Source organism: Anser anser (assembly GCF_964211835.1).
Source record: "Anser anser genome assembly, chromosome: 12".
Classification (NCBI taxonomy): domain Eukaryota; kingdom Metazoa; phylum Chordata; class Aves; order Anseriformes; family Anatidae; genus Anser; species Anser anser.
Genome location: NC_139733.1, coordinates 23,222,409 through 23,244,498, shown reverse-complemented (window position 1 = coordinate 23,244,498; position 22,090 = coordinate 23,222,409). Strand labels below are relative to the sequence as shown.

The following is a 22,090-nucleotide window of genomic DNA, read 5'->3' as shown; positions in this document are numbered from 1 at the left end:
AAAGCTCATCCCAGGCCTCACACAGCGTGCCTCAGAAAATAAAGATACTGCCATCAATACTTGACAGCTGGAAAGAAAAGCAAACTAAATATCTCGCTGCTGTATGGTGGTGAACTTTAAGACAGAGTACACAAGGCAGCCTGCTGGCTTGGTTCAGCTGCAGCAAGAGCACTAGCAGATAGTTTGGTGTAATCTCAGTGGAAGAAAGAATGCAGTACAAATGGGCCAGGACCAACGCACACTTACACCAGAGCTACAAGAGCAGCAAAGTGCCAGCACGTGCATCTGAAGCATCTTGCTCCTCTCTGGTGCCAGGCTTTGAGCAATGCCTCAAGCCTTTCTTAAAAGGGCAGCCGGACTGGTCAGTGGCACTTCTCAGCATTTGTGCAGACATTCAGCGTGACTTCACTCCCCCGGTCAAGGGAATACTTAAGGTTATAACTGCAGATGTCTTAAAATGTGTCCAGAGAATAGACCAGGAAAAATAATTCAACCTGACACCAAAAACTGAAATAAAGGATAATAAAAAGCTGCTTCTTTTGCTACTATCATGTATTACTGCTGTCAAATGCTTTATTATGCTGCCTTAGCACAGATGATTTTGAGGAAAACCATTTTAAGTTTTCAGCACTGTTAACTACTTTTTTTTTTTTTTAAGAGATATTTTATGAACTGCTCTTTCTACTTTCCCCAAAGACCCTGAATATCTACATCATAACTTATCCAGGCATGGCTTAATGAAAACATACTCTGAGCTTCCCCTGTTATTGGACCATTCACTTCACAACAACAATATGAAAAAAAAAAACAAAAAAAAAACAGTTTCCACTTTGCCTTCAGAAGGAAATCGCTGGAGCGAGTCAGTTATGCACTAAAAGCTTTTTGGCCAAAGTCCCTTTTGAACTAATCAAGAATTGTTGACATCCAATATTCTTCCTGAGTTTGTCAAGTTGATCATTAAGCCAAAATTTATCAAGGTTGTCTTCAAAGTTCCTGAGCACTGTTTACTTGAACTCAGATAACTCCCAATCTGTTTAGGCACTACTTCAACTCAGAGAGGCAAGAAGCTCCAAAGCTCCATGAAGCACCTGCGTTTGAGCCTCTCCCCTTGCTGGCTCTGCAGGGATTGAATGCGATGCTCTGGGTCATGGAGCTGTCGAGGACCCGGCCCTGCTGTGCCCTGCTGCTCAGTGCTGCATGCTACAATCACAGATGTATGCCTGCAAGAGGCATGTCTGGGCTCAGGGTCACAAAAGGAAGCAGCATGGCAACAGCAGGCTTTGGGCTTCCTTCGCTGTACGGAGCTGACCCTGTCCCGAGGTGCCAGCTGCCAGCAGCACCTCTCTGCAGCCAGCTTTTAGCAGTGAAAATTGAATTTCTGATAAATCCCGGGCTGGGCAGCTGCTTAATAAATCATGCTAGGTTGGAGAAGTGCCATCATTGTTCTCCCCATCCCTCAACAAGTTCCCTAATTCCCCCTGGGACCTGTGGAAGGCAAACACTGGTTAAACAAACATTCCTGCTTTGCTAGCTCCTACCAAAAGGAAAAAAAAAAAAGTCAAAGAAAGGAAACTAGAAGCAGAAGCACTATGATTGAACAGCCAGACAGTCAAGTAAGTGGGAGTCTTGGTCCTTTACTAAAGCCCAGGGGTCTGCTCTCATCAGCACAAGCTGGTTACAGAGCTGCGTGCCCATCTGCGTTTCCAGTACGGACCTCGTGGCACCTCCCGTACAGCCTTCCCAACAGGGCGAGGACTACTGAGTTTAAGAGTAAATAACAGGTCTGTCACTTGGGTCTGCAGCTGCAATTTCCACATTTGTTTCCCAATTCATCTTCTAAAAAATCTGGTTGCAATTTTAAGCAGCTTTAAACTATTTGTTTAATTCGAAGAGCAAAAGCTGCCCACTAATGACGGTGTAATGTGTAATGTTTTCAGTACCACAGCACAGTTAAAGTTCAGTTAAGTGCTTTCCCTCCAGAAGTCCTCTCCTGGCTAACTGATTTCCACACGCCTGAAACCACTTCCATGCGTTCCCACAGCAGCATTACTACTGACCCAGGCAAACCAGGCACAGGAAGGTGGGACGGGGCTGGGGGCTTTCGGTCTGCCCCCACAGCATGGGACGATGCCTGCTCTCTCCCCTTTCTACACTGAGTTCTTTGTGTGCTCAGAGCAGAAGTATTTTCATCTGGACCAGCTCTGGGTGACTTGGGGGGGTCATGCTGCCCACGGTGCGGCTGCCCACCAGCTTCCAGGTTGTGCACAGCAGCAGAGTGAGCCTGTTGCCACAAACGTCCTTTTCCCCTCCTGTTCCTTGCGCAAGGAAGCTCCAAAAAACAGCCCAGGGGCTGTAGCTTCCAGCTGCAAGTCCTGCAGAGCATGAGAAACCCTGCTTCCAGAAGGATCTTTAGACAAGCACCATTGCGTGCTGATGCACGCTGACAGTTCACACCGGGCTCACTTTTAGGTCCTGAATATAGTCTGGCAAACAGCACCAGGTCTGGGTCTAGCTCCAGCATTCATCCCTCGCCGTGCTGGTTCAGTGGGGGAGCTGCTGGTTCCCTCCCCTCTGCACCCTGCCTCGCCGGGCCGTGCCATGCTGCCTGCCCAGGCCGGCCGGCAGGAGCAGGAAGGTGCCTCCGCCCGCTTCCCCTTGGAGGGCGGCCATCGGCAGGGCCTGCAGCAGCGCCTGTGTGCCAGGAGGCAGCCGACGGCTCGCCTGCCCGCCCCGCTGCGGACGGATTTGGGGACAGGGACAGGGATGGAGGACAGGGACCGGCTGCTGCAGCACCCACCCCCAGGGCTACTCCAGACCCATCACCCCCCTGCCTGGCACATCTGAGCCTAAATGAAGGAAAGCAGCAATACAAAAAGTTCAGCCAGGAAGCGAATGCTGCAGACGCACCGGCTGCTACGCCCCGGCTCCATGACGGCGTTTCCGCGGCTGTGGGCCCAGTGCCCGAGCGGCAGCGGCGCTGTGCTTGGGGCAGGGGCCAGGCCCGTCTGCTGCGTGGAGGCACAGGGAGAGCCGCCTACGCTCCTGCCTAACGAAGCGGAGGTGCCAGGCCTATCACAAGTCCAACACTACTGATAACCTCGGCGTGCAGAGAACCACTGCTATACGGAGGACAGCTATTTCTGCCTTATCATGAAAGCCCGTTTTCATAACAGAGTAATTTACAGAGCTGGACGTAGAGGGAACGGGTCTCTAGGCTCAACGTGTGGCCAGCGCAGCTCCACCATCCTCGTGCGTGTCCCACAGCTTTCACAGCCGTCTCTCTTTGGCAGCCTCCTTGGGGCATGTTTAGGGACGATCAAACCCCAGCCCCGACTTGGCTGTGCAGGGCTCACAACACCCCAAAAGGGCCTGCAGGACTTGCTTCCACACCCCTCTGGGCTCTCTGAGCCTGGCAATGCCCCTGTGGGCTGCATGCAGGATGGCCCAGATGGGATCTCTCCTCAGCAGTGTTTCGTTGGACGTGAATGTTACCAAAGGAGCGAGCCTTCCTGTTGTAAAACATGCACCGACTTCTATTAGAAATGTAAGCAAGCCTACACAAACCCAAAGTCAACCCATTCCTCTCTTCTACCTGCTTTGGATATTTATGTGGCTTTCCAAAATACTAAATATTACGTCCAGTTTTGCTCCATGAGGCAAACCACCTGCTTTGCTATTTTTCATGGTACCTTTATTCCAAAGCTGAGCTGTATTCCCTTACCAGCTTCTGGGTGAGCCCCGGCGGAGCCCACTCATACGTGATGGTGTCAAAGGTGGGGTCTTTCCGCGACACGATGGGGTTGGTGATGATCATGCGGTTCCTTTTGTAAATGCGAACGCCGTCCCCTCCTTTCACCCGGGCAGTGAGCGTGGCGTACTTTGAATCCGTCAGCAAGCGGCCAATTTTCCGGTCATCCTCCAAGTCGGAGCTCAGGCTGTGATCCTCCTGGCTGCATTTGCATGACTTGCATATTTTCCTGCGAGCGACAAGCGAGATCGCCCTTTTGATACACTGTGGTGGCAGGAGGCACGCGCTTTTTCAAAGGCTCTGCTACCGAGATCCAGCCACGCTAAAAGGGTAAATGCAAACTGGGCTGGTGACATAGGCCGAAAGGCTTCCCTGGCGCGAGCCGCGGGGCTGGAGCAGAGCGCTGCCAGCCTTGGCGCTGTCCCACGAAGGCACCACCAGAGCTCCCAGCCTCCCACTGCAGAGCACAAACCTCGCCTGCTACGAGGCTTTACACGCCTTTATAAAGGTGACCACTGGAAGGGGAACTGATAGCCACGCGTCCACCATTTTAAGGAGATGGACTTGATGACCTTTGGGGATCTCCCTCCCAGCTCAGGGTATTCTACAGTCCTAATTACAATGGCTATAGAACAGAGATGGGTCTGTATGGGTCTGTAAGACCATTCTCTGCTGGACAACTTTCCCATCAAGCTTTAAAAGGACAGACCAACTCTGATGCAACCTGAAGTATTTCAGCAGGGTCTTGCAACAAGTATGATTCAAACCATCCTCTAATTGCATCAATTAAAGAAGTAGTCACGAACCAAATCAAAATAAAACAGCAGTTTCAGTGAAGGAAGGGGGACAGAGAGCAGGGAGCACAAGCGTGGTTTCCACCCAGCGCTTGTCCAAGCAAGACAGTGTGTCCTCCCTGCACCATCCCAGCACTGCCCAAGGACTTTGCAGCTTTTCTTTGCCCTCAAAGCCACCGATACAACATCAACAGGACCCGAAAGGACAGCCTCAGAGGTAGGGCCCATCCCAGCAGAGACATTACCTCCAAGAATGTGGCTCGAAGCCCGTGCACGTCCCTCTGCAGCGTAAGCATGGCACACCTCTTCCCGACTGCTGCTGGCTCACAGACATCTGGAAAAGAGCAGAACACCAGTTGGAAAGGTTTGCTTCTCAAAGAGCATCCAGGGCTTGAGCGCTAGCCCTGCACTCGGTCCTTCAGATGCCGAATTCTTTGGCCACGCCTTACACACCGTGATGCCCCAAATCTCCCAGATGCTGTCTGATCCCTGTCCATGCAGGCTGGCTATGGGATTCCACAGGGATGGTCGGGTTGAAGTTTTTTACCACAAATTGAGAGAAGGCCACATGCCAGAGCCATAACTGGCCTGGAACACTGTGAGGAAGGTGGGTTTGAGCTGGCACATCTAGCATGCACACGGTGCTGGGCAGCCACCCTTGTGGTCTTACTAAAATATTATTTGCAGTCAACTCATATACAGCACATATGCATCTGTGCAAGCCAGAGAGATTTCATGGCACGCCACTAAAGCCAGAAGCAGATAGCCTGGTGCAAGCTACCAGAGGACCTGACGGCCCAGAACGCCCACCCCGGCGCCACAGCAGCAGAGCCCCGGCCGAGGAGCGCCGCGGTGCAGCGAGGTTGCGGCGAGGCGCGGAGGCACGCTGCCGTGACCTGAGGCTGCCAGCTGCAGCGCAGCCTGCACCTCCTCCGTCTGTCCCACAGGCACTCAGATATACCTGGGGAGTGACACATTCCCTCATCTCGGGTGCTGGGCTTTATGGGTGCTTTCCATGGTGAAGAGGAAATGCAGCAGGGAAGGGCTGCGGGAGGAAAGGCAGCGGGAGGGGAAGACGCGCCGCAGTTGTGCTGCGCTCGCAGCAGTTACATACGTGGGTGCTCACTGCCGCACAGACAGCCCTGACAGCCTCCCAGCAGCAGGCAGGCAAGTGCAAGGAGTCACAGCAGGAGCCAATAATGCTGAGAATAAACTTGTTTGAGTGTCTGTGCCGCAGACTTATTGAACATGGCTTTGTGAATGTGAGGAATGCAGGAGGGTACGGCGGGAGCCAAGAAGCGAGGGCTGCAGGAAGCATCGGGGAGGAGGGCCACGGCGGGCGCTGGGCTTGTCAGCCTGGCTGTTTTTACAGGAACTCGTAGACTCCTGTCTGAAAGACACCTTTGTTCCCTGTAAAAATGGGCTTAAGGAAAACAACTCCAGTAGTGGTGGCAGCTCCACAGGGTTACCGTCTGCAAGCAAAGCTGCAGCCAGCTCTCTGCTCTGCCACCCACGCCAGCACACCCAGTACTCCCAGTCCTCGGGAGGCATTGTAAAATGCCAGCCTCCTGCAATTTTCTGACCACTTTGAAGCTCGTTTTCCTTTAAGGCTTAATGCATACAAATCTTGCACTACCATGTCCTTTTTGTTTGCTCCAATGCACGCAGTCTGTGTACACTTATTCTTCTAGAAGTAGCAGCTTGTTCCAGGCATCGACCAGGCATCGGTGTGTGCCCAGGCGGAGTCCTTCCCAACACAGCTAGGGCTGCAGAGGCTCCCAGTGCTCGAGCAGGGTGGTGCTGCCTGCGCAATCTTAATTCACCCACGTGTGTTTCCGAGCTGCGCTCGTCCCGCCACACGACCATGCGCTACTTCAAGCAGTGCTTGCTTTGCTCCTCCTGCCCCAGCTCCCATTTTTTTCATCTTCCCACTAGACTGCTCATCCTTGAGAAACCCATCCCCATCGGTACAAAATGGTCCGTTCCTGCTCCCTTTGTCCAAGGGCCTGCTATTTCAGTTGTGCCTCTGACTTCACCTTTAGTTTTCGCTTCAGATTTCACCTTTAGTCTTTCCAGACATTCGGAAGACCATTGAAAGGACAGACCTCTCATCCTGGGAATTCATAAAAATACATTTCTAAATGGTCTTAACATGCACTTGAGTGCATGCACACACATTCCCCCTGCCTCTAGCATGCAGAAAATAGGATGCTTTTGATTCTTCAGCTCTGACCCAGCTCTCCAGAACAGACACACATTTACATTTCTGACACACAGACCGCTTTAAATCTTGTCAGTTCTGGAACTGTGCGCTACATATCTACCTTTTTTTTTTTTTAAACCAACTCTAATCTTAATGAACCAGACAGAAGCTGAGTACAGACAAGGGACTATGATACAGACAAGGGACTATGAATGTTTGTTTATTCAAAAAGCAAACATCTGGATTAAATAAACTGATTTGGAAAAGCGTCATTACATAGCCCATGCAGAGGGGAAGCAAAGCGAAAAGCACCGTCAGCGGCAAGAGCACATGGAGCCACCCAACAAGACAACCCGAAGCCTTGGAGTCCCCAGGTATCAGGGTGGGAGCTCGGCCATCCAGGGGGTGGCCACCTGCCTGCAGCCTTCATGCCGGGATGTAAACCCGGTATTTCTTTACTGCCTGAGGGTTCATGGGCCCCTGTCCTGGTAATTCATTCTACTTGTCCAGATGAGACCTCTGCTTCACGTGCCAGCTCCACATGTAGCTGGGGCTAACTAAGTGCGCCACACAGTCCCTGGGGAAGCTGAGACCTGCGCCCCAGCCCTGCTGCCCAGCTTGTGGATGGCCTCTGCAGCAGGCTGCTGGGTTTCATGTTCGGACACCTGCCCCTGCTACAAAAGCTTCCAGCTCCAAACGCTGCCCGTGCATCCTGAAGGCTTGTGGACAGCCCAGCCGGGAAGCAAGGTGCCCCACGCCGCTGTGTATGGACCACCTCCAGCTTGGCCATGGAAGGACAAGTCCGGAGGACCTCACACAAAAAGGGTTAAAAACTTCTGTTCAGCTAACGGCTTCTTCTGCCGACATGAACGCCCGTGAGGCCCTTTGGGCACACGGCGGTGCGGGTGTGCAAACACGGCCAGCAGCCCTGTGACGCCGGGCAGCAGCAGGCAGGCGGTGTCGCAGCAGCCAGCACCACCCCACGCCATCCGGCCAGCAGCCCCGGGGCTCTTCCCACTGGGAGCCTGTGATTTTCTGAGTTTTCACATCAGAACACTTCTGATGTGGCCCTGTAGCAGACGCTGCCTTGGTGAAGCTTATCAGACGGGCTGAAATGCAGGTTTCACCTCCCCACCTGCCACCTTGGCACAGTTCCTCTGCAAACACCACCCTGGGGAAGTGCTTTTGAACTTTCACTACGGTCTCACCAGTTACACATTTACTCAGCTGAAACGCATACAGCAAAATGGATCAGATTTGATACACTGAAATCTCAGCTCTCATCTGAAACTGCCACTGTTTCACCTGCAGAACAAACCTGGGGCATTAATGGGCAATCCCCACCTCTGAGCTACGTACTGAAGGTTGGGGATCTGTTTCCTTAAGATGGAGCTGAAGTCCCAGCCCTTACTTTCCACCACATACAAATTCAGACCTGCAGAGAAGACCCAGCCACCATCCCTCCCATTCGTGCAATTGCTCTTGCCAAGCCCCGATGCCTTCACCATCAGGAGCTCCAGATCTCTTTGGAAACTTCTGTTTGCAGGTGTCCATAGCACGACTCACTGCTCCTCACCGCGCATGGCAGCCGCAAGTCTAGAGCTATAGGAAATGGATGAAGAAAATATGAAAATCCAGAAGCTTTACAAGGCAACGTGCAGCTCCTGGGGTGGCTCGGGTTCCTCTGCCCTTGGAGGTGCAGGTCTGCAGCAGTAGGGGAAGGGGCTGGGACAGCAGCTCATCCCCACCACTGCCTGCAGGGCAGCGTGGGTGGCCCTGTGAATTCGGGGGACATCCCCACGGCAGGGACAGACCCTGCCAAATGCACCTGAGCCCCCTCCACACGGGTCGGGGCACTCAGCCACCACCTCTCGCATTTCCTCCTGCGAGCTCTGACCCCTCCAGGCAGCATCTGCCTTCGCGAGGACGTGGAGCACGGCGATGCCACTGTACTTGAGGGCTTGGGGGACAGCACGCTTCTCTCCCCCCGGGCAGCGCAGGGAGCTCTGAGCTCCTTATTCCCATCGCAGTGCAGGGGCCAACCACAACAGGAGCCGTGCCGGCTGCCCGGGCTGCCTGGTCAGCAGGGCTCCCTGCCCAGATATGGAGCTTCTCCTCGCAGCTCAGCTCTAGCTCCTCAAATACGCATAAAAGGAGATTTCTTGTTAAAAAAAAAAGGAAAAAAGAGACATATAACATGGCAAAGCCCACCAAACCCAGTAAGAATGTGAAACAGACTGTCCTGGACTCCGCCTATGCCCAAGCCCATCTGGATACAGCAATGTTAAAAGAGATGCGAGAGTGTAAGACGTGAGGAGTGAAGACATTTGTAACGCCTTTAAAAAAAATGTCTGTGTCAACAAACTGCTTGGAAGAAAAGCAAATTCTGCTCACCATGACTAGATATACAACACACTTTAAGATTTCTATTTTGGCTTTTAGTCTGATAGCATTCTTGCTACTAAGAGAGAGAAAGCAAGTCAGGGCAGAGGAAATTCTTAGGCAGTGAAATGATAGGAAACTGAGGCCATTCTACCCACAAAAACATCTCTGAACAATCTCAGGAATATGCCAGCTTCTTGGTCAGTGTAATGCTGCGGTTCACTACACTGGCCAAAGGCAGGGCCATCCTAGACACTGGCAAGTTTGCTCAGTTTTTGGAAAAGAGAGAACCTATAATGCCAAGTGCCACGGGAAAAACAAAACAAAACAAAACGTCATTCATGCTTGGTTTAGACTTGAGGACAAAGGAGCACTGAGCTTCCAGGGCAGGCCCACCTGGCAGGACGGACCCCTGGTTAGAAGTTACGAGCTGGTCAAGGTCCAGCCCCCCCAGCTTGCTCTGCTCACAGCTCAGCTGCGATTCCAGAAGTTTTGGGTGTATCATCGCCCTCTGACCGGTCCAGCACACCTTGGCCATCGGCCCTTTGGTCTGCTGAAGTTGGCTAGACAACTGAGCTTGTTGCAAGGGGACCACCCTCAATGACACGTGGAGAAAACACTGTTTTCACATCCCCTTGGCTATAAAACCCCTTTAAATAAGCTTCTTTCCACTCTCCTCACAACAGTGGCTTTAAGTGCCACAGATTTAGTACGGCCAAGAAGAGGAGACTTCAGACTAAGCTCGGCTAAGTGTTTTCCAGCGAATGGTCCTTGAGTAAAAACCCTGCCATGCCCAGGCTATCGCCACAGGGAAGCCGGCCAAGCTTCGAGACCACAAAGGGGCCGGGCTCGGACCGCCGGTGCCGAGTGGACACAGCAGCTACGGCGAGCACGGGCCCTCAGAAATGAGCCCTCCCTGCTACAGCTGCATCTCCGGGAACATGAGTACCTTCCACCCTTATGTGTAATTGGCTCAATACGGACACAAAGCCCCGTGAGCTGTCTTGGTTTTGTGGTCTGCACACGTCCAGTCTGACGCTGTAGCGATAAACAGCTCAGCACCAAAAACATCAGCAGTCGGGGTGGCTGCCGAGGTCCTCCTGCAGACAGTGATGAACAGGCTGATACAATCTGCAGGGCGGAAAAAATGCCTGGGGATGTACTTAACACCTCCGCTTTGTTTAGCCTCAGAAGCACAGGGCAGCTCTAGCACACTGCTCCCAGGAAACTCATTCCTTGAGAGCCAACTGCTTTACGGAGTAATGGGTGGAAGAAATTTAATATTAATACAAACTTTAAACAGAGCTTACAAGAAGGGCAGTACGGGAAAGCTAACACCCTGACATCCTCAGCTAATAGCTGCTTTTGCAGAGGTTGATTTATCTCATGTCACCGCAGGATCAGGAAGCTCCACTTAACGTCTGTAATACACAGATTAACCAAGCGCCAGGAGGAGCCCACAGCAGTATTTTGCTTTCCTTTAAGGACTGTGAGATTGAGCCACGAAGGAACTGAGCACAGTAAGAGCAGACCGACCTCTAACCCAGCCGAGCAGGTGCAGATCAGGCTGCACTGCCCGCAGCCCACTCCCCTCCCCGGCCAGGGGCACCCACCCACCCTTGCTGAAGAATTTGCTACCAACACCACGTAAGAGAAACGCAGTCATGAGTCTGGTGCCGGCTTTTCAGTGACACTTAGCTTTCTTCCTCTTCTTTTGCTATTAGACTGCCCAGACTAGGCTGCTCCTTACACCATCTCTCTTTGGCCATGCACAAGCACAGGGTCAAGACAGCCTTGACAAATTCATTTTTCCTCTAGCAGAAGCATGCTGCCGCACGAGACTGCGGCAGACGGGGTCTTGGTTAAGTGACTCAACAAGCAAGGCAGAAACAGGAGAGCAGAGCCAGCTCCAGCTGCAAAGTCAGTCACTGCAACAAAAGGACAACTGCTGAAGTGAGGAGATCCTTATCTGCTCAGGGATGCTTGCTCCCCTGGAAGACCTTTAATCCTCTTTCCTCCTGCTTATCCACGGGGGCCTTGGTCTAACCACAAAGGCGGACTGCAGCAGTTCTGCAGGTGGGAAACGCCCTGGAAGGAGAAGGCTCCCCCGGGCAGCAGGGTCTCGTTGCGAGTGCCGGCCCCGTGCCCCAGACACGCGGGGCAGCTCCAGCCAAATGGCAAATTTGGCTAATATGGTTATTAATCAAAAGCCCTGAAAGCTTCCAAGAACATACGCCTTCCTGAGCGGGTGTTGCATGCAGCAGTCGGACAGGAGGCAGCTCGCTGCGCTCCATGCCAGCGGAGGACACGAGGACGGGCTGTCGGGTGACATCCATGGCACCGTGACTGCTCCCTGGCACCGTGACTGCTCCCTGGCACCGCTGCACGAGCCACCCCGCGCCCTCCAGCCTCTGGCAGGGCTTCTGGGACCGGCTGCTGCAGCTCCAGAAGGGCCTGGCTGAGCGGGGCCCTCCTGCGTCTGCAGCGAGCCTTCTGGATCCCGCAAGTACTCGTTACACAACACCTTATTTGGAGGCTAAAAACGGCAATGGAGACACGTAACTACCTCAAGTATGCTTCCTCCTCCTTTTTAGGGAGAGAGGAGGAAAAGCTGGCTTCCAAAAAGTTACTACACGTTGACAACAGCACTGAGAGCCGAGGTCCTGGTTTCACCTCTCCTCGTGGCAGAGCCAAGGACACAAGGCAAGCTTCTGGTGCAGCCCCTGAAGACCCTCGCGCAGCCTTGGCATTTGACACCCTGCCCCGAAAGTCCCAGTCCAGGCACCGCGTGAACCCTCCGGGTGGGGTTCCTCCAGCTGCAACGAATTTCGGAGATTAACAATTGTAGCTTTGAGAGAGCCCCGAACAAAGAAAAAAGGAAAAGGCAGATCGTATTCACATGGGTGGGACTGGTTTGCTCAGTGCAATTGTTGAGTCTCAAGGATACGGATGGACAGCAATTAATTTGGTGTCATTATTTGACTATAATAGAGCTAAGCTCACATAACAGGGAGCTAAGTCAAACTTCCTTAAAGGAAGTCCAGTAACTGGAGGGTGTAAACATTTACACACGGCAGAAGAGGTATCTGTACGGCAATGAGGGGAACGCTGCAAGTTCTGCAAAAGTACAACACCCCAAATCAGAGCTACGAGGTACTGCATGGGCCGGGGCAGGAAAATCAGCCGAGCCCAAGAGCAAAATATTAATGCATCCAAGGGACTGTCTTTTAGTTAAAGGCAGGAACTAAGACAGGCTCAGTACATAGAGAAAGCCTCTTTGTTTGCACTTTTCTTCCATGTGCTGGTCCAGCAGGGCAGATTTGCATCGATTGTTCTGTTATATCCAGGTGTAAGAGGCACCTCGCCGTCCCCTCTCCAGCCGCAGACGCCAGCACACGTGTAACTGCCTCTCCCGAGAAGGGTGAGCTCCCCATCCTCCTGCTGGGCTGGAGCTGGAGCCTCCCACCTCCCTCGGCTCTGCCGGAGCAGCAGCACCAGCTGTGGGTTAGGAAAAGCCTCTTGGCACACCCAGGGACACAGAGCGAGCTGCCCACAGCAGCCCCCAGAGACCCCGGGCTCCCTGCGAGCACATCCCCGCCATAGCCAGGCCAAGGGCTGCGGTCAGGGACTGCTGCACACCCCCAGCAGGGACGGAGCCAACAGAGGCCAAGCCTGGGGTGTGCACAGGGGGAGAGTGCCCTAACTTTGAGGCAAAGCAGGACAGTGCTGCACTAGCACTGAAACAGATCCTCTGCTGCTCCCTGCAATCGGTACGGCAGCTAGCACTGCTCCACTGCTGCGTGCTGCTGGGAGGCCTCAAGGTACCCCTGCTTCAAACAGCTGTACAGAGGAAAGGTAGCCTGGGTAACAGGCACTCCGAGCCAACAAGAAACCCACGTCAAATATTCTCACTTCTATTCTCATTTCTTAATTCAAGCCGAAAAGCAGAAGCACTCAGACAAATGGGACTGTCAGTAACCTGGTCCAATTACCAGGAGAGGTTTTTCCCTTCAGTGGTTCCTACTGCTGGCAAAAGAATCGCATTAATCTAACGAATCTGAACTTGTGTGTGCTTGTTTAAATAAGGGCCTTTGATTTGCATCACCTGATTAGCTTCTGTATACAGATATTTAAGTGCAAGGGCAGTTATCGCTGCTTAGGGTACCGAGCAGTTTGCCTTTCAACAAGGCAGTACAGCAGGGCAACCCCAAAGGCTGAGCTATCTGCTAAACAGCATTGACAAAGTGGAATTCAAATCAATGTCAGAAAAACACTTTTTGGTGTTACCTAAATGATGATCCTGAATTTCAGGTAACCACAGAGGCACTGAAAACTTGGCCTAAAGGCCCCAATAGGGAAGGCTGGATACCTCCGGAAGGGGAAAAAACAACCACAAAACCACAGATATTTTGAAAGTATTTAATTTGCCTCCTAAAATAGTGAGTTAAGGTCCTTTCATCATTGTAGGTGAATCACAATCAGCCCTCCTGTGGGTAGCAGAAGCCTCCTTTCAAAAGCTTGACCTCAAGCATCTTAATTCGTAATTTGGATGGGCAATCCATCTCACTCAGCATTTTCCTAGATAGTTTTCCAGTCTAAAACTTATTAATAAATTCCTTGAGGAAGGGGATCACCTGTTTCTCATTAAGCCTGACTCTCAAACTGGGGGGAAAAATGCCCCAGAAGATTGCAAGTGGAAAAGTTCCAAGCAGCTCTCGTGGAGTTGTTCTTCAGGAGCTAGCGTGGAGCAGGACCTGCAGGCCACCCAGCCGCTCCCTGGTGAGCACAGGCAGAGCCCAGGGGAGCAGAGCAATGCCCCTCGGCACTGCGGGCACGAGCACCAGAGCCGAGCAGAAAACCACCCAAAGCAGGAGCCACGTAGCGGGGACAGCCTCTAGAATGGGCAGCTCAGGACAAGATTTATTTTTGAAGGGGCTGCTTGACAGTGGCTGCAAATGGAATAAACTTGTGCGAGTGTGAGCAACTGCTCTTCGAAGTGCATTAATCAGTTCTGCACATGCTCCTATCTATAATAATTTTGACTTGGAACAGCAAAGGATAGCTTTGATTTGTTTTCTTTTCATAGATGAAAAACATCTATTGTAGCCTTAACTTAAAAGCTATTTGCTTCCCTACCAGATTCTGAGCAGTTATCCAAATTACCAGGCTCACGGAAAAAAAGTGACATTCATGAAGATTGTCTTACCTCAAATTCTCATTAGGATTTAAGTCAGTGAATGAGTTAGTACCATCTAGAATACTGGAGGCTCCAATTGATATTACACTTTGCAAAGTAAGAAGTTTATTGCCTTTTATTTTAGCAGCATAAAGACCTGGGAAAGGCACTGATATCTGAGGAAACTATTTCAATAGAGCTGCCAGATCTCAACCTACAGGATGACAGAGATAACAGAACCAGAGCCTCTGCAAATATCTTGCTCTTCCAAGAGCACATAGTTGGCAGGATTCCTTTCTCCACTAACAATGTGTGAATTAATGATAAGAGAAGGGCAAATTAAAAAAAAAATACAATGAATAGATTTTTCCACAAACAAGACAGTGCTTCAGACACTTGGTCTCAATTATAAGAGCAAAACAAGCTGCAAGTAGATGTATGGAATGGGAAGAACCCACCCAAATTTAATTAAACAGCAGCTGTGATAAGTTCCAAAGTGCTCAGGTAAGTGTCTCATTTTAGTCATCAGTTCCCTTCCCATACGCCAGCTTTGTCCTTCCCACTTCCAGCAGTGGAAATGGAGCGGAGCCATCATCAGGAGCTGGGGTTTCCATCCCTGCGTTGACATTTTGCACTTCAGGAGCTACTCCCATGAGGTTTTTATACAACGTCATTGATTTAGTCCTCCCAAATCCCTCCTCAGTTTAACCATTCACATTTTACAGCTGCAGAGATCGAGACACGAGAAAGCCAAAGGTGTGCCCAAAGGGACTGTGGCAGAGCACATGAAGTACAGCAGAACTTCTCCAGGCGTGCAGAGGCAGCGAGGGAAGTCAGAGCTCATTCTGGGGCTGCCCAGAGCCCTGCTGCAGAAGCTGAGGAGCTGTGCCACCTCCCGCACTGCAGAGCCCGAGCACCTGGCCGCCGTGCTTTTGGGTAGGTTTGCAGTCACATGCTCCTGCTAAGATGACAGTAGATTTTTTTTTTTCTTTCCAGATCCTCTTCCAAAAAGTGGAAATAGCTTCCCCTAAACTTTTCCCTTTCTTTCAGCCTCATCCTTAAATAAAGCAATAGCTTCAAGCTAGGACAGCTAAATACTGCTTTTCCTGAATGGCTGAAATACAAATTTTTTATATATTTAAAAAAAAGAAAAGTCTCAGCCTAAACAAATACTCCAGACACTCCCTCCCTGCAGGATGAGAAGGATTTTGTAACTTGTAAATTGTGTTTTATGGGGCTAGGTTTAGTCCTGAGTCCAAGTCCCAAAATAAGCTCTTTAACCCATGTGTGCTTTATGATTTCATATCTATAAATACTTGTCCACAGAGCTAAGCAGGTTTCTGCATTAAGATCAACATCTGTTTCTCCATGACAGCTGCAGCAGCATTTCCTCCCTTTGGCTCCAACACAATGACGCTGGCAGCTCTGAGTGGGGATTTAGCCACAGCAGCACACCACCTTTCACAGAGGGTACGCAGGGCGACGGTCGTCTCCCCTGGGCCACGTGTAACCTCTTGTACCTATGCTGGGGCAAAACGCCTCACCAGCCACGAGGCAGCTTTTTGGAGGAGGAACCAGCGCTTCACAGTGATCCACTGAATTTCTATTAATGGAGAACAGAACCGGGAACTATGGACACAAGAAGTCTCCAAGAGATAAATAACTTTCTATGGCCTAATTGTTAAAAATGATGAGGTCCAACTTCCAACAGCAAGGATGAAGTTGCTTGTACAGTCACTGACAGTGTTTACACAAGAGAGCACTCGCGCATTTAAGTGACTGATGTGATTGCCTCGCACGCACGATCCCTGCAGTTAGCGTTTACTATCTTTATTGCTGCACGCTCAAATTGCTTCGGAGTGGCTTTGGACAGACTATAGATTTCACAGATGTGTTCTGTGGAAGACTACTTTTAGGCGTAACCTTCGCTGTTTGAGAGCTCAGCGTCTAACCACAAAGGCAGCCATCTGTCCAAGCTCTGCGGAGAGCTGCAGAGCAGGCGTCACTCTGCAGGGAAAGCACAGTTGTGGACTTAGCCCAAAAATCCTGTGCGTCTTCATCCAGGGACACAGTTTATGAAGAAATGAATGAAAAAGCCGAGGCTCCAATACACTCTAGCTTTTAAATGCCCTACATTTTGGACTTAAGGGGCAAGCTCCCAAGCCTTAATAGCATTCCCACGCACATCTGCGGATACGTGCGCAGAGTATTCAGGTGTCCAGCCACGGTGCTGATGGCAAACAGAGGCTGGCTTCTGCCTCTCCCCAAGGTCAGCGACATCCAGACCTCTGCACCTTGCAGGTCTTGCCACAGCAGCAGCAGCACTTTCTTCCTGTCCTACCGTTTGTCTGCTTTGGATGCTTGCAAAAAATCCACGCTGGAGAACTGAAGAAATAAAAAGTTAAAGAACCAAAAGTTGTATTAACTGAGTAAACTTTACCTTGGCTTTGAATAGCACTTTTAGCTTAGAGGGTTATTTTCTTCTCCTGAAAAAAATTGACTGAATTTAGTGAGAACAGTACACAAATCCTGATGCTTTCTGCCTCCGCAGTCCAGTTGAAATAGCTCCAGGAAAGCACAAAATGCCAGCCATCATGCTTTATCTTGGTTTCGAGTTTTAACTCTCCATTTAGAATTTAATCTAAACAACCCATTTGCCAAACAGAATGCCGTCCTGCTCATGCTGTTTTAATTTCCTCAGAAAGAATCCCATAATACGCTAGGCAAGACATCAACAATAATTAAACCCAACAGCGATTGAAAAATCAAATTTTCAGGGCCTTGCAGCAAGCCCTAATGAGTTCCAGACTTGCCTTCCCCGACTTGCTCAAACTGGTTGCGCGACACTGCCAAACCAAATTAAAATTTGACAGTATTTCACCCTGTGCCCAGAAAAAGTGCCCTTCTCATGATTCAGGAAATTAAACAGCCGTCTACTGCAAAGACGCCCATTTGTCTTTGGACATGTATTATCCAGACTGATCCAGGTTCAGTATTTTTCTTGTTCTTGTTATGCCATTTTGTTTCCCTTTCAAAGCGCAGAATAGCTGGGACTTTTCTTTGTATGCTGTTGTGCCCGGTGCCAGCTGAGGCGAACCGGGACAGACAGCCTGTCGGAAGAGGTACACAGGTGCGGTATTCGCCTCCCTCACTCCTCGCAGGAGATATTAAGCTCCACACTGTCTGGTCACAAGTGACCACAAGACAACATGTCCCGCAGGAGCGCACCCTTCCACTGGAGGCACTTTCTGCTGTTCCTTTCACAGATCTAAGGGAAGTTACAGTTAAAGATGGCATCTCTATGGATGGTGGATCTTTATGATCCCTCATCCTTCCACCAAAGGGAGCTAAACATCAGGCCGCATGTTTTGGAAGGGTTGGTGGGTTTCTGCACAGAGAAACCTTTCAAAGGCTTTTAAACCCTGTGACCCACAACTGCACAGCCTCAGGCTCCAGCCCCTCTGAGGATGATGACTGAGAGGGTCCTGGGTGATGGGTCTAGTGCAGAGGCAGCTTTTCCACGGTGCGGACTGCCCAGCCCTCCTCGCTGCCCACATCTCACCCTGCTGCTCCCGGGGCATCCCCAGCCCCGCGAGCAAAGCCCTGGCCAAGGCAGGAACCACGCTGGTGCCCGATGAAAACCAACAGACCACAGCTCCACGAGCAGCAGCACAATCCTCAGCTGCACCTGCCCATGAGAAGGTGTCACTGAACAGCGGACGCTTTGGCCAGCGCGCCTTGCTGCCGAGCACCAACACCGCCCAGGGCGACCTGCACGGAGCAGGCAGCTTTCTGCAAAACCCAGCAAACGGCTCGAGCAGCAGCACTGCTCAGAGCCACTGGGACAGAGGCTGACCTGTCCCAGGAGGGGGTTCCGAGGCCAGCGCTGGCACGAAGCTGGGGAAGCTGCCATCCCGTGGCCGGGGAGGTCCCGCGGTGCCCCCGCGCTGGCACTGCCCCACCGCAGCCATCTGGCAGCGGGAGATGAGGTTACAACAATGTGGAAGCCTCGAAGCGCTGACATTAGGCATTTAACTCATCCCCTAACTATGCGGTGACACAGGTACATCGAGTAAGGCCGTAAGAGCAGCTGCTCCCTGCCGACCCGTCCCACACGTTTTTATTTAGCGATTAAAGCCCCTTCCACTCAGCTCCACGCCGTGCCAAGGGGGGGCTTCAGTTATTCCGGTTCATTTGCTCATCTCCAGCAGAAACCTGGGTTTTCCAGGTAAAAGCGAGCCTTCGGTGGCCCGACCAAGGGGCGCAAGCGCTTCCCAGCCCCTAGGAAGCCTGGGACAAACCCCCCAAGCGCACAAGCTCGGCCCGACAGGAGCTAACCCCGACGGCCCCGAGCGGCTTCCCCAAGAGCCGCACCGACGGGGGCTCGGGGCACCGCGGGGGCTGCGGCCGCCCCGCACCGCTCGGCCCCGCTGCCGGGGGCTCCCTCCCGGCGCGGCTCCGTCCCCCGCGGGGCACCGCAGGCGGGAGCGGGGCCGGGAGCCCGGCGGAGCCACCACCGCCGGCAGCGGGGCGCCCCCCGCACTGCGCGGCTCAGCCGCCCCCAGCCGCGGGGCGCGGAGCCGAGCGGCGCCTCCGGCACGGGGCGGCACCGGGCGGCACCGGGGAAGCCGCGCCCGGCTCCGGGGCGGCACCGGCACCGTCCCGGGGCGATGCCCGCGGGGCTGTACCGCGCTGCCGGGCACCGCGTCCCGCACCGCTCCGCTCCCCCAGCCGCGCACCGCACCGCAACGCGCACCGCCCCGTCCCGCTCCGCTCCCCCAGCCGCGCACCGCTCCGCACGGTCCCGCTCCCCCAGCTGCGTTGCGTCGCGTTGCGTCCCGTCCCGTCCCGCACCGCACCGCACCTTGCGCGCTCCGGCCCCGGCTCCCTCCCGCGCAGCGCCCGCTGCCCGCCTGCCGCGCGCCGCCCGCCCGGCGCCTTTCATTGGCGGCCCCCGGCGGCCCCCGGCCAATCGGCCGCCGGAACGAACTGTCCCGGCCAATGGGCGCGCGGCGGGGCAGGGCCGGGCGGGGCGCGCTGGGTGCTGCGCGCACGTGTGCGCGGGTGCGGGGCGCGGGGCGCGGGGCGCAGCGCAACAGTGCTGGGCGCACCCCATCCCCATCCCCATCCCCATCCCATCCCCATCCCATCCCCATCCCCATCCCCAACCCCATCCTCATCCCATCCCATCCCCGTCCCTGTCCCTGTCCCTGTCCCTGTCCCTGTCCCGTCCCATCCCATCCCCATCCTATCCCCATCCCAATCCCATCCCGTCCCCGTCCCGTCCCCACCCCCAACCCCATCCTCATCCCATCCCTGTCCCTGTCCCTGTCCCTGTCCCTGTCCCGTCCCATCCCATCCCCATCCTATCCCCATCCCAATCCCATCCCGTCCCCGTCCCGTCCCCACCCCCAACCCCATCCTCATCCCATCCCCATCCCCGTCCCTATCCCGTCCCATCCCATCCCCGTCCCATCCCCATCCCCATCCCATCCCCATCCCAATCCCATCCTGTCCCCATCCCCAACCCCATCCCCATCCCCATCCCCATCCCACCCCCTCCCCATCCCATCCCATCCCATCCCATCCCCACTGACCAGTCCGCACCAAGCCCCACCACCACCGCAGCTCCCGCCCAGAGCATGGGGACCAGCAGGAGCGGGCCGGGGCAGTTTATTGCAGCACTCACTCGTGGTGTGTTTTGAGCAGAAGAAAATGTCTGGAACCATGCGCCTCTTGCTATTTCAGCGTATGTTAATTGATGACCTATAGCCTTTGGGTGTTGTTTTTCTTTTTTTTCTTTTCTCTCTCTTTTTTTTTTTTTTTTCTTTTTACACAAAAGGGTAGGGTCTCCTGTACAGTTTCCCACAGACATTCCTGCCTTCTCTGGCTTTAGCAGGGAGGCCCAGTACAAAGCCCCCTTGTCCCGCTGAGGGCGAGGGCCCACACGCGCGGGCTGGCGGCTGGCCCTGTCCCCTGTCCCCCTGCTGTGCCCTCCTCCTGCTGGCGCCGGCGGGACCGTGCTGAAATACCAGGAACCTGCACCCGACCGCCTCCTGACGTCCTGCAAGCAAAACACAGCTGCCAGCAGCACCCGGCACAGCTCCAGGCTGGGCTGCCTCTTTACTAGTGTAATTAAAATAAAATAAAATAAATGTAAATGACCTAACATTGATTTAATATCTCACCTGTTGTTACATTTTCTGAGATCCCTTTCAGATATTCACTCAAAGAAGGGAAGCGTGGGGTCATTTTCACCAGGATTCGGTTTCTGAGGGCACAAAGTGCCTTTTGCTCACCTGCTTCTGCACGTGACCCCGGCAGGAGCCATGGGAGCTCACGTTGCATGTTGTCCCCAGTGCCTGGATACGCCTCCCCAAAACGAGCGGCTGCAATTTGCAGCGGCCGTGTGAAAACGCGCGAAGGGCAGCAAAGGTGCCCACGGGGGGCCGGGAACGCAGCACGGTGTCCGTGCTCCCATCCCCTGCTCCGGCCGTGCTCCGCGTGGCCCTGACGCGGCTCTGCAGGCTGTGGGAGACGAGGGCTCCCCGCAGCTTCCACCCAGGTGTGGCTGCCACCGGGGGCTGCAAGCGCGGCCACCTGCAGCGGGGTTAAACCCGCGGTGCCCCAGGAGCCGGGGTCCCACTTGGGCAGCAGCTCCACGGGCTGCGACCTTCGGGCTGGCCCCTGCAGCCCTGCCGAGGTCGTGTGCTCGCCCCCCAGCAGCTCCTCGCAGGGTCCGGGGCTCCCTGCTCTGAGGAAACGCCGCGGCAGCCACGGGGGTGGTAGCGGCCTGCTCCAGCAGAGAGGCCGTGGGCACCGGGGCTGGAGAGCCTCCCGGGGAGGGAACACGTGCCCTGATACGCAGAGCGAGGTTTTTACGTGTTTTGGAGGAGATATTTAAACATCCTCAGAATAATCTGGGCTAACAGGCAAGTGCAGAAGAGAAATTGTGGAGAGATGAAGTCCTGCCGGGGACAGCGTGAACCTGACCTTACAGAGGCATGTGGAGAGCGGCAGAGGGAGCAGCGCGGGGATATTGTTTTTCAGGCCCGTGTCACCAAGGGCTTGGCAGCCACAGAAAACACTTGAAATGGCAATGGGATGACATTAACTCACTTTCCCAATACACACATGCACATGGCAACCTGGGGAGTAGGAAAGAACTTACAGAGGGATTTCTCAGCCCCGCGAGGCACGGGGTCACAGGCCAGGCCCCCCCGGTCGGGGACGCTGCCACCGGTCCCCGCTCACCCGCGGCGAGGCACACCTCGTGCACGCGTGGAGGGGGGCAGCCTGCTCGTGGGCAGCAGACCCAGGCAGTGAGGATGCATTCTGTGAAAAAGCGCCAGTTTTGCTTCCTGGTGTCCTGCCTGTGGTTTTACACAGGAGCTGCAGAGAGCCAGGTGCCCAGGTGGCTGACCTGGCCCCCACGCGACGGAGGCTTTCCGTCAGCGTGGAAACAGCGGTTTGCACCTAGTGTAATTAGGCTTGCTGTTGGAAGAGAATCAAACCAAGGTCTGAACAGGTTTCAGAAACATCCTAAATGCTTATGTCTACAGCAAAATACGTCTGGAATTGTTGTAATTGATGATAACACAAAAAAATAACATGATAAGTTGTAGCTAATCCTAGGCAGACCATGATACAACATCGAGGACAGATTATTGCTGGTGCTCAGAAACACTGGGTGAAGCACCTGGCAGTGGCTGCTGTCAGAGACGGGAAGCTAGACCAAGCCGGATTTTGCATATTTCAGCCTCTGGTTCTCTGAATGATCCTGGCTG

The 22,090-nt window shown here is 53.5% G+C and overlaps 1 protein-coding gene across 4 annotated transcripts in view; it reads right to left on the bottom strand.

Annotated features, from left to right (window-relative positions):
• LMCD1 (LIM and cysteine rich domains 1) overlaps window positions 1-20,047 on the bottom strand; it is a 30,192-nt gene extending 10,145 nt beyond the window's left edge. Inside the window, exons 1-3 of one of the 4 annotated variants that reach the window (XM_083795496.1) lie at window positions 19,901-20,047; window positions 4,788-4,876; window positions 3,722-3,977 (exon numbers count right to left, since the gene is read on the bottom strand). In XM_083795496.1, coding sequence (XP_083651622.1) covers window positions 3,722-3,977; window positions 4,788-4,876; window positions 19,901-20,032 — 477 coding nt within the window. In that variant the 5' untranslated portion in view covers window positions 20,033-20,047. Of the gene's footprint in view, window positions 1-3,721; window positions 3,978-4,787; window positions 4,877-5,503; window positions 5,543-19,093; window positions 19,277-19,900 lie in introns of those variants that run through there. The other 3 variants (XM_083795497.1, XM_083795499.1, XM_083795498.1) reach the window with 3 other exon arrangements.
• Between the last annotated feature and the right edge of the window lie 2,043 nt (window positions 20,048-22,090).